Here is an 11830-nt window from a genome sequence, read left to right as displayed (position 1 = left end):
ACAAACACAAACACCACGACGGGCTATGAATAGCGCAGAATGGATCTGGTGATCAGGTGATAAGGTCGCCATTAATATTTGGTAAGCTATATACTTGTTCATCATACGAAGCTTAGTAACGTAACGCTATAATTGCTATAACGTATACGTATAGTATAAGTCCCTGCAGAATAACCCTATACGTGAGAAGACAACGTAGAGGTAACGTTGTACTGTTTAGAAACAAGACGTGACGAAAGGAGATCAATTATTTGATCTGTGACGCGAATAAAGACAGGATATATAATATACGGTAAGCATATATATTCTTCAGTTAGTACTTAAATAATGATGTCTACATTATAGGTGTGTATGTATACATGTCTTGTATACGAAAGAATGTTTAAATGGTTGGACCCGTGTTGCCACAGGTTGACTGTCAGGCCCTATCTCACCGTCATGCGCCATACCCGTACGAATGGGGGTGGGAGGTGGGGGAGGGGGGGGGGGCTGACGGGGTCAAGCTTTCACTAATAGCCGGACAACTTGATGAGAACAAATAGCGTAGGTTTTACTGCGAATATGCCAGGCCAATACATGCATGTGTATCTGACATTAAAGTGTTGTAGGAAAAGGCTAATAGTTGATATCTGTTTTTAAATGAGATATTTTGCGTATAGTATACATATAGACCATAGAAATATATAGAGAACATTTTGTAGTACCGGTATACATATAGATTACTATGTAGTATACGCAATACTATAGAAGAACTATGCCAACCAACGTATGACGTCTTCACTGTCACAATACTGTCACAATACTGTCACAATACTGTCACAAAAAACAAATGATAGATAGAAGTTTCGACACTGACATGTTATGCTCATCGTTTTAAAACCTGACGGTTTGTAATGTGATGACAATTTCATTACCATCGATCTTCTAAATACTGATATGGTAGAGAAATTTTTGCATATTGCTTTCTTGGAAACATATCTAGTCGTATCACGGTATAGCTCTACATTCTAACAGCAACATTCTGAAATGTGTTAATAGACTTTAAATATCCGCCTTCAATCTTCCAGATTTAGTATCCCTGTTATAAGTACACAGTTCCTGCTCACGTTTAACACTTACGCATGCAGGAGCACAGACGGGACGCTCCACCCCCCCCAGCCCTCCTGTGTAGACTATTGTGCCCCCATCTGCGCTACCATTAGGTGTAAACAAAATCCGCAAGTTATAGGGTACGAATATTGTGTCCCTCCTTAATTTTTTAGTGCCCTTCCTGGAATAGTTGGTGCCCTCCTTAAATTGTTGGTGCCCCACCTTAAATTGTTGGTGCCCCTCCTTAAATTGTTGGTGCCCCTCCTTGAATTGTTGTTGCCCCCTCCATTCCTTCAACTCAGAATACCTGGTTCCGGGTATGACTTTTCGTCAGATACACCTTGCCCTCATGTTGGTATGGTAACCTTGCTATGTATCTCTTCTAAGAGTAATTTTTTTGTCTTTTCCAACTGGACAGATGGCAGAGACGGATGGAAGTCAACCAAACAATACTGTCACTAATAATGCACCTCTTATACCACCACAGGTAATATCACCTATTTTACAGGAATAATATCACCTATATGACAGGTAATGTCACCTATATGACAGGTAATGTCACCTATATTACAGGTTATATCACCTATATTACAGGTAACATAACCTATATTACAGGTTATATCACCTATATTAATGGTAATATCACCTATATTAATGGTAATATCACCTATATTACAGGTAATGTCACCTATATTACAGGTAATATCACCTATATTACAAGTAATATCACCTATATTACAGGTAATATCACCTATATTACAGGTAATATCACCAATATTACTGGTAATATCACCTATATTAATGGTAATATCACCTATATTACAGGTTATATCACCTACATTACAGGTAACATAACTTATATTACAGGTAATATCACCTATATTACTGGTAACATAACCTATATGTCACAGGTAATATCACCTATATTACAGGTAATATCACCTATATTACAGGTAATATCACCTATATTACAGGTAATGTCACCTATATTACAGGTAATATCACCTATATTACAGGTAATATCACCTATATTACAGGTAATATCACCTATATTACAGGTAATATCACCTATATTACAGGTTATATCACCTATATTACAGGTTATATCACCTACATTACAGGTAACATAACTTATATTACAGGTAATATCACCTATATTACTGGTAACATAACCTATATGTCACAGGTAATATCACCTATATTACAGGTAATATCACCTATATTACAGGTAATATCACCTATATTACAGGTAATGTCACCTATATTACAGGTAATATCACCTATATTACAGGTAATGTCACCTATATTACAGGTAATATCACCTATATTACAGGTAATATCACCTATATTACAGGCTATATCACCTATATTACAGGTAACATAACCTATATTACAGGTTATATCACCTACATTAATGGTAATATCACCTATATTACAGGTAATATCACCTATATTACGGGTAATATCACCTATATTACAGGTAGTATCACCTATATCACAGGTAATGACGGTCCAAGTATGCCATAAGTATCTTTACCTGTATCCAATGTTTGTTATATCACTTCTAGTTACAGATTTGTTTCGCAGGAGTCATCGTACATTAAGCTGGATGAAAAGAGGGTGCAAGGAGGGGTACGCGGAGGGGTGCGGGGAGGGGTGCGTGCAGGGGTGGGCAGCTGACTCAATTGGAAAAGACCAATTGGTTAAGTGATTGAGGGATTGACAACACTTTTACAAATGCAGCAATTGAATAATTAAATGCTAATTATTTTAATATTCATCATTTGGTTCAGATTTGAATTTATACAAAGGAAAATAAATAGTGCTAGAAATTTTCTTTTGGGAATGTTACATTGTAAATCAATAATTTAATGCTAAAAGTCATCGTGCCAAAAAATTTGATTAAACTTCGATTGTTTGTGAACAAAAATTATGATCCCAAAACAAAAGAAGATAAAAAAAAAATAGAAAGGAGGGCTGTAATGATTTTTAAGAATTTAAATGTATTCTGATTGGTACCGTATATGTTGTATGAATAGAAATATGCGATTTTTGTTTCATCTATCGATATCGGACTCGATCGTTATTGATCTATAATATCTCTTATGCCTTCCTAACTGAGGTTTGATAATTGAAAAAGCTATAGCCTTACTTTGGTTACTCAAGGTGGAGGTCTTGGCTAGTATCATAATGATCGTGTGTAAACAGTACACATTAGATCGCTCACCAACCTTAAACATGGTCATGTTTAGTATTTATTCCATTTCCAAAGGATTCTTGATACTCAGTTGAGTTAACGTCGTCTTGATCGTACAGGCGCGCAGCCAAGGGGGGGGGGGGTGGGCGGAGGGGTGACCGCCCCCCCCTTGAGCATATTTTTGTTGTACGTTTTTATAATATCGCTAGTAATTTCAAAATAGAAAATGCTTAGATGCAACTTTTAAGGCCTGGGAAGTGCCATTTCCAGTGATCTTGGAGGCATTTTCGGCCAAAATATTCTTGTACGCTTCGCGCCAACTAATGTTGGCGCTACGCTTAGATAGTTTCCAATGCCGAATCTACGGCTCTGATAATTTGCCTACCGTCAGGTTCGCCCCTCCCTTGGCAAATTCCTCGCTACGCGCCTGTGATCATACGGTTACAGCCTCGATGTCAGGAGCACTGCGGTTGAGATTGGATCAAGATGATTGGTTTTCTTGCCCATGCATGCTCTATTGGGTGACTTTACTTAAAATTTTATAGACTTGAACTTAAAACCTAGTATCGTAAAAAAAAGGTCAAATGTTTTAGACACACATTCAAAGAGACAGGATCACCTGCCTATTCAAACTATTTGTTCAAAGGATATATTATTGTCTTCCCTTTTCACATATATTTGTATTTTTTTAAAATATATTTCCCATTAAATATGATGCATTTATTTTGTAATACATTCCTTTCTGTTAATCTTCAGATTCCCACAGTACCACAGAGAATGCTTTACACGGATCTAAAAGTGAACGGCTGTACCTACAGTGGCTTTGTACAGATTACAATAGGAATCCTCTCGCTAATATTTGGATCTGTAAGTGCAGCAGTTGACTGTCATATGACATCTGCGAGATGGCCTCTTTGGGGAGGTGCTTTCGTAAGTGAAATATCGATATTACCTCCAGTATTAAAAATGAAAAATAGGAGTTACGGTTATTTATTCTATCTTCAACCAATGTCGTTGGGAAGCCGTTTCTAGATTTTGACTGTTCGTAATTCCATTCAAGCTCAAATGATACAAGGAAGCATACGGTACCGTAATCCATATAGTTTCACCATTTCATTATATAGGCAGTAAATAGTTAAAATCGTATCAACCAATGTACAAATTTAGAGCTCCCTCCCAAAGAAAAGGTATTTATTTGTGGGGTGAGGTTGGGGAAGGGAGGGGGGGGGGGTGTTCTACATCGATCAGATTTCTCACACGTAATGGATATGATGGCACTAAATAGTTAAACTCGCATCAACCATTGTACAAATTTACAGCTCCCTCCCAAAGAAAAGTTATTTATATGTGGGGTGAGGTTGGGGAAGGGAGGGGGGGGGGTTGTTCTACATCGATCAGATTTCTCACACGTTATGGATATGATGGCACTAAAATAGTTAAACTCTCATCAACCATTGTACAAATTTACAGCTCACTCACAAAGAAAAGGTATTTATTTGTGGAGTTAGGGTTGGGGTGGGGGGGGGGGTCGTTGTTCTACATTGATCATCTTTCTCACACGTAATAGATATGATGGTTGGGATTACCTCTCCTTATTAATTATGAAGTTAAATTTATAAGAATATTACAATCGATTACTTGTTTGTTTTGTATTAACAGTTTATCGCCACTGGTTTTGTCGGTTCCCGTGTTGCAAAGAGAGTTTCTCAAGGTTCGCATACTGCAGTGAGTATCCTATCGAATCTATAAGCCTAAAACAATGCTGACTTAATTATTATACGATGTAACGAAATATATTCAATGTTATTGCCAATTAAATGCAATATAAACATAATGCAATATAAAAATAATGAAATGTAAACCTAGTATAAAATTAACCTAATACAATACTAACCTAATGCAATATTAAACAAATGCAACATTAGCCCAATGCAATATTAGCCTGATGAATTTCAGCGTAATGAATTTTAGCGTAATGAATTTTAGCCTAATGAATTTTCGCCTAATGCAATATTAACCTAATGATATATAAACCTAATATTGTATTAACCTAATGCAATACTATTCTTAAATCAATGTTTATGATTTAACACGTAATGCAATATTAACTAAATGCAACATTAACCTCATACAGTAATACCCTAATGAATTTTAGCCTAATGCAACGTTAGCCTAATGTAATACAAACCTAATGAAATATAAACATAATACAGTATAAACCTAATGCAATACTAACCTAATGCAATATTAACCTAATACAATATAAACATAATACAGTATTAATATCATGCAATAATAAAATCATGCAACAATAGCCATATGCAATATGTGAACTTAGAGTGCAATATTAACTTTAATCCATGTTTCTTATTTAACGTATTGCCATATAAACCTAATACAATATTATAACTTAATATAGGCTACTATATTAGCATAATGCAACACTATAGCCTAACGCAATTGTAACGCCTATACATACAATGCTATACACTTATTGCACTTTTGTATGACCTCCATCCACCCTTCTTCATCTTTATCAACTCCATTATCAGAGAATTCACAGCACTGCATATACCAATAGCTTTAATTACAATGAACCACACAATTAACACAACAAAGTATTGTGGGAGAGAATGGTTTTTATTTTATTTTTAAATTTTTTAAATTCTATACCGAAATCAACTGCATGTTATCAAGAGCGTGTACCTATCGGTGTAGGTCTAAACTTACTACATTAGATGCTTTTAATAACAGAAAGACAAGTCTAGCTTATTTTCTGTTATTTGATTTTTACTTCATGTTTTTGGTAACAGCTCATTTCGTACGCCACCCTTACCAGTTTTGCTGGTATCATAGCACTCAACATGCTCGCAGCGGTATGCCAAGCAGCCATGGATGAAGAAGCAACCATGGATGGTTCAAAAGTAAGAATGAGATTTGGAAAGCTAGGGCAGGGAATCGGACATTCGTCGTAAACTTACAACTTACTTATTTTACCGGAGGAAGGGGGGAGGTAGTGGGACTACCTCGAGAAGTTAAGTTACAGTCGTAACGAGTGAGGTGACGTCATGTCGACTTAGCTATATATATATATATATATATATATATATATATATATATATATATATATATATATATATATATATATATATATATATATATGTATATATATATATATATCTGAGTGTCATGTGCAGGTTTTCAAAGGTAGAGGGGGTGGGGGTGAGGGTGGGGGGGGGTAATTCAAATGCTCCCGACAGATTTAGGTGGAACCTGAAAGCTTTATGAAAAGACCAGAGGCGAAATGAAGGATTTCAAAGGAGGGGCTAATTCCCTTGGGTCATTGAAACCGACTCCAGTGATGTAAGAAGGTCTGGTCAAATGGTTCAAATAGTTCAATCTGAGTGATATTGAGACTATAAATTAGGTCTATATAAGTATAAAACTAAACGAGCAAGGATGTGCTACTAAGTGAGATTAAAAGAAAAGAGTTGGGGTGGGGGGGTGGGTGGGAGGAGGTATGTACTCGTAGTACTGGTCTAAATTTGCCCCGGCTGAATGCAAACAATCCCCCGACTGATCCATTCCCCCCGACTGACAATGAGAGGTGATGGGGGTGGGGGGGGGGCGTTGGAAAGCTATAAACCCAGGCATCCCCCTTTGAGAGCGGCCAATGAAATGCCATTAGGAGTTCACTCTGAAGAAAAAAGGGGAATTGCTTCCTGAAATAAAATATCAGTGTAGACACTCTCAAAGATGACATTTTTCTCATGTTGGAGTAAATGTTCTACTATACACTTCATGATAAGCTGGTTATGTAGTTTTGACAAGCCGGTGAATAACCTTTGAACTGTGAATGACAAAAAAATCTCCACCTTGGCTTGGCTCATTTATGTAAAATACGAAGTCATATATCTGATTTAAAAAAACGGAGTGCAAAATCTTTTTCACGGTTTAAATATATCACTTAATTTCAGATTAAATTTAAACAAGATATACATATATATATATATTTCTATTCGTTTTGTCTGTGTCTGTTTCTGCATATTTGTGCTTGGGAAACGCTACTGTGGTTATTTTAACTATATAGTTCTCTCCGAGCTGGAATTTGCTCCGTTTTCGAGCGAATAAAAAGAAAAAGCAGACAACATTTGGAATTCGATGCTTTTCTTTTTCTTTTCATACAAAAGGACGTGAAAACACCGAAGACGGTACGAGTAGCAATCGACTGCGTTTTGGCGTTCCTATCGTCTGCAGAAATCGCAACGGCAATCTGGGCAGGCGTTATTACATTCTTGGCGATCCATAAGATGCAAAAACAGCGATCAATGGTTAGTATAGGACTATGCACTTTATACAATTGTTATCTTGGCGGCAAAATGAGACTGTTTTTCAACTGAGAGGAGGAAATAAGCTGAGCGTAATTTAAACCTGATTTAGTTTAAAGAAATACCTAAGACGAATTATACAGTAAAACAAACCAACCGAACAAACAAACAAATATAGACAAAGAACAAGTAAACAAAAAACTGCGAAACAGTCATCATGAATAGAGAAAGCAATCCTGTCGACAGAATTCGTCATCTACTGAAAGTTTGCTTGACACTCTAAACCAGGGTTTCCCTAACTTTATTCCCCCACGAACCCCCTGAGGATGTCACAGTTGTCCACGAACCCCCAACTTTTCAAGTTCATAGTGTAATATTGTAATGAAAAAACAAACAAGAGATGAACAAATATTTATTTGGAAACTTTGAGATCAGATCAGCTCTTTATCTTCAAGACGTACTGTCATGCGTACACCAACTTCATTAAAGTCATGCAGCCTGTGTCTGTTTCAGAATTCAGTTATTTATCACATGCACGGTACGGTACTTTTATGGCAACATATGCGTATGGAACGCGAAAAGAGTTTGTCGATCGGTACGACCTTTGTACATTACTAAATTAATATGATATATCAGATTTTAGTTCAACGAAAAGTACTCTAGTTTTGACTTTCAGAAACGCATCACGAACCCCCTGAGATGGACTCACGCACCCCCTGGGGGTTCATGCACCCCAGTTAGGGAACCCCTGCTCTAAACACTTTATGAGCCAGGCTCCCACCACCCACGCCTTCATCATAGACCATTATACCAAAAGAGTTCTACAGCACTGATAATAGAGGTATGATATTTCAGTAAAACTAAAATGTTGTCTTTTGGTCTTTCAGTTAGCAACACAACCATATCCTACCACGTATAACACTATGGGTAGCACTGCTATACTTTCGTCACCCTACCCAGGAGCAGGTAAGAACATATTGAATACTATCTTTACATGATGCCTAAGTGATAGGGAGACGTTTTAATCCATAAGAAGAGGTATACAGTGAACAACACAAAAACAAAAATAAAGACAAATGATCTCAAGTAATTTAAATATAACCATAATGAAATGGCCACCATCAACGCACCGTTGAATCCATGGTACAATCGAGTCTCTGTTAATTGCGCTTGGTGAGTGCAGGGTGTTATGGGAACTGGGGAAGGTAGAAAAAGGGGTGGGGAGGGGGGGCTTTGAGGATTGGGCCCTAAACAAAGAACGTAAGACAAACCTGCCTGAACTATATTTGTAGACTATACATTCAGCGACGAAATAACTAATCCAATGATCCAAATTTATATTTTTCGATAAAGGTTATCTACCAATTGACACTCAACCTCCACCGAAATATGAAACACTGCCCCCGCGAAATGCACCACCTAGTTACGACGATTCCCAATCGCAGCAAACGTATAGAGATGGACCAGGAACCACACAGATATGACGTCACTATTGAATATAGAATGACGTCTGCCTATTGGGCAATAGAATCAATGCCACGGATATGTATAGTATAGTACATTACCCACCACAAAAGGTGCCACCGAATATCTACAATTATTCCGGAAGTTGTACACTTGGGGTTTATTCATGAAATAAATTGATCAAGGAGGTAAAACCTTCCGTCGTGAGAGTTCTAACTAAAGCCGAACCAGTGTTGTTATCAGTGGAAATCTCCATACGAACCATCGTATCGTGCGAGTCAGTCGCTAACGTAAAATAAAGACTATACAGATTTGCTAATAAAAACACAAAACAAATCGACATCACGGAAAAGAAGACATTTTCCCTGGCGGTCTCCTGACGTCACCACTGGCATAAAATATATCACCAACGGTTTAGCCAATGCAGACCTTGTAATGTTGCTTGATATTCGTCGTAAATAGAAAATAAATGCATCATTCGAATTCATGAGACGAATTGCTAACCAGCAAAGAACATATACCACGGTGGGGGTTTGAAGTCGTAGCACGGAAAAGCCAACGTACAACACTTGTATCCATTTTAAGTATCAAGTAAGGCAAAAACTTAAACGCATGTTTGGAAATCCTGAGAAAATTGACAAGAAAAGGAAATTTCTTGACGGGTTAGACAGGGTCAGTCCAAATGTACAATTCTTATAATACAGGGCCAAGTACAATTATTATTATTATTATTATATATATATATATATATATATATATATATATATATATATATATATATATATATATATATATATATATATTTATATATATATATATATATATATATATATATATATATTTATATATATATATATATATATATATATATATATATATATATATATATATATATAGTAATAATTGTAGTATAAAAATTATATAATTATATATGTTTGTTGTGTCAAATACAGCATAAGAATTAGATTAACATTTGTTAAAAGATATGCAAATCTTTATCAGGGTAAAACAATAGAATAAAACAAGAATAGCAGCCAGTGTCTTTCCCTGATATTTGGTGACTTTTATTGAGTAAAGTTATATAAGTTCGTTAGAAATCGCATCCCTTAAAAGGTATTATTGAATTGTTTTATTCCATTTCTATAGTTATATCTACTATTTTCTTGCCATTCTCCTTAAATTGTCACTTTATGTTAATTTTTTCTATATACTTTTTTAAATTTCCGTTCTCCAAGGATTCCCTGATTTCTTGCACTTGATTTGTACAAGTATGGAGTGTTCTCCTGTTATCATGAAACTTATTATAGGAAGGGGTTGGGGGAGGGATGGCATAGGGTGATGAGTAAAAAGATTACAGCAAGGAGAAAATTGACAGATATCGACGCCATATGTCATTTTGTACTTTTCTTTGTATTCCATTCTTCTCAACTGAGTCTGAGCTGTATAACTCCCTTTTGTAAATCTTCCAAATATAGCAACAATGACAAAAGGGATACCATTTTCCATGTGGCCTTCCCTTCGACAAGGGATGTTAAACCAATTCTCCGGGTCGACAACCCCCTTTTCAAGCTCACACAAAATGCCAAGGACTACACGTAAAGTTGTGCCAACAAATAGATCTAATTTACTGTCTAAATATGCATCAGGATCCACGATTTGAATTATAAAATTAATCAATTTTTTAGCGCACCCGACCCATGCATAGGAGCGTCTTCAAATACCTAACACGCCCTTACAAACTTCTTGTTATAACCCATCTGTAGAGGATGAGGTCACTACCTAAATCAGTCGAGCGACCCCCCCCCCCTCTCCCCCGGCCGGCCCCGTGCATCTATGAAATCCTATGCAGTACACACCACTGGATAACACTTCCCCGTAAACCCCTCTCCCATGCAGGCCAAAACATCCACCACTGGTGGGTCGCCAAGATTATACGAAGGATGAAGATTGCGGTCACCAAGCCACAAAGTTTGAATACAAGGGATCTAATGCATAACACAACAGTATAGGCTTTGTATACAAACTAAAGTTAATTTCTATCGGATCCGAGCTATTTTCTTTTCTGTAAACGAGGCCCTCGGTCACAAAATGCTATCTCCTGATTGGCTAAGTTGACAAGTCCCGGATCTATAACGTTTGGCAAGCCAACGAAGTCGTAACGGCTGCCTATCGCGTATGAACAAAATAGCCGATCAGTGAAGCGTTTTCACTCATGGCAACGCTTTTACGACGTTCGACAACGCCTGACAGAACTCTTAGTATCATAGAGATTCGACAACGCGTACCACGTATTGTCATTAACGATATACATGTGAATGCAAAGTAATTGTAATTTTATTGCGTGCATTATTGTGTCCAGTTACAATGTACATGTAGGCCATTAAATATTGAAGTCTTATCTATAGTTACGGTTCCTGCTAAACCTTGCGGCCATTTTCTCGTATAGCTGCATGCTAAGTTGGGTACATTTTCGCATTTCTGCAGATGTTGAAGTTAGAGGACGCGTGGTCGAATTTTCCACTACCCGTTGTCAAACGTATCGCATTAGTGGAAATGATGTAGGCCTACTGACTGTTTCTTTCAAGCACACGAAGTAGACATCCGTTATGGCCCGGTCGGCTTGCCATAAACGAGGTCTTGGCGATAATGACGCAATATCCAAAATTTATCACGGGTCGTATATTGGTCAATGCCATAACATTTACGTGTTATTCTCCGAAATGAGAAGTAAGCTCTATGATGTTTTCCCCCC

The 11830-nt window shown here is 37.0% G+C and overlaps 1 protein-coding gene across 1 annotated transcript; it reads left to right on the top strand.

Moving 5' to 3' along the window:
• The first annotated feature begins 63 nt into the window (after positions 1-63).
• Positions 64-9818, top strand: LOC139984222 (uncharacterized). The gene is made up of 8 exons (XM_071998037.1): positions 64-292; positions 1508-1576; positions 4043-4216; positions 4946-5011; positions 6100-6210; positions 7477-7617; positions 8502-8580; positions 8968-9818. The coding sequence occupies exons 2-8, from the start codon at positions 1508-1510 to the stop codon at positions 9096-9098; spliced, it is 771 nt and encodes a 256-aa protein (XP_071854138.1). The 5' UTR covers positions 64-292; the 3' UTR covers positions 9099-9818.
• The last annotated feature ends 2012 nt before the right edge of the window (positions 9819-11830 follow it).

This window comes from Apostichopus japonicus, chromosome 17 (assembly GCF_037975245.1).
Source record: "Apostichopus japonicus isolate 1M-3 chromosome 17, ASM3797524v1, whole genome shotgun sequence".
Taxonomy (NCBI): domain Eukaryota; kingdom Metazoa; phylum Echinodermata; class Holothuroidea; order Aspidochirotida; family Stichopodidae; genus Apostichopus; species Apostichopus japonicus.
The sequence above is the reverse complement of the archived record's forward strand: the minus strand, read 5'-3'. Positions and strand labels throughout refer to the sequence as shown.

What these genes read in the sequence shown, in the direction of transcription:
- LOC139984222 (XM_071998037.1), top strand. Translation starts at nt 1,508, where the DNA reads ATGGCAGAGACGGATGGAAGTCAACCAAACAATACTGTCACTAATAAT. An exon ending in CACCTCTTATACCACCACAG is followed by an intron (nt 1,577 to 4,042) that starts GTAATATCACCT and finishes GTTAATCTTCAG; the next exon opens with ATTCCCACAGTACCACAGAG. An exon ending in CTCTTTGGGGAGGTGCTTTC is followed by an intron (nt 4,217 to 4,945) that starts GTAAGTGAAATA and finishes TTGTATTAACAG; the next exon opens with TTTATCGCCACTGGTTTTGT.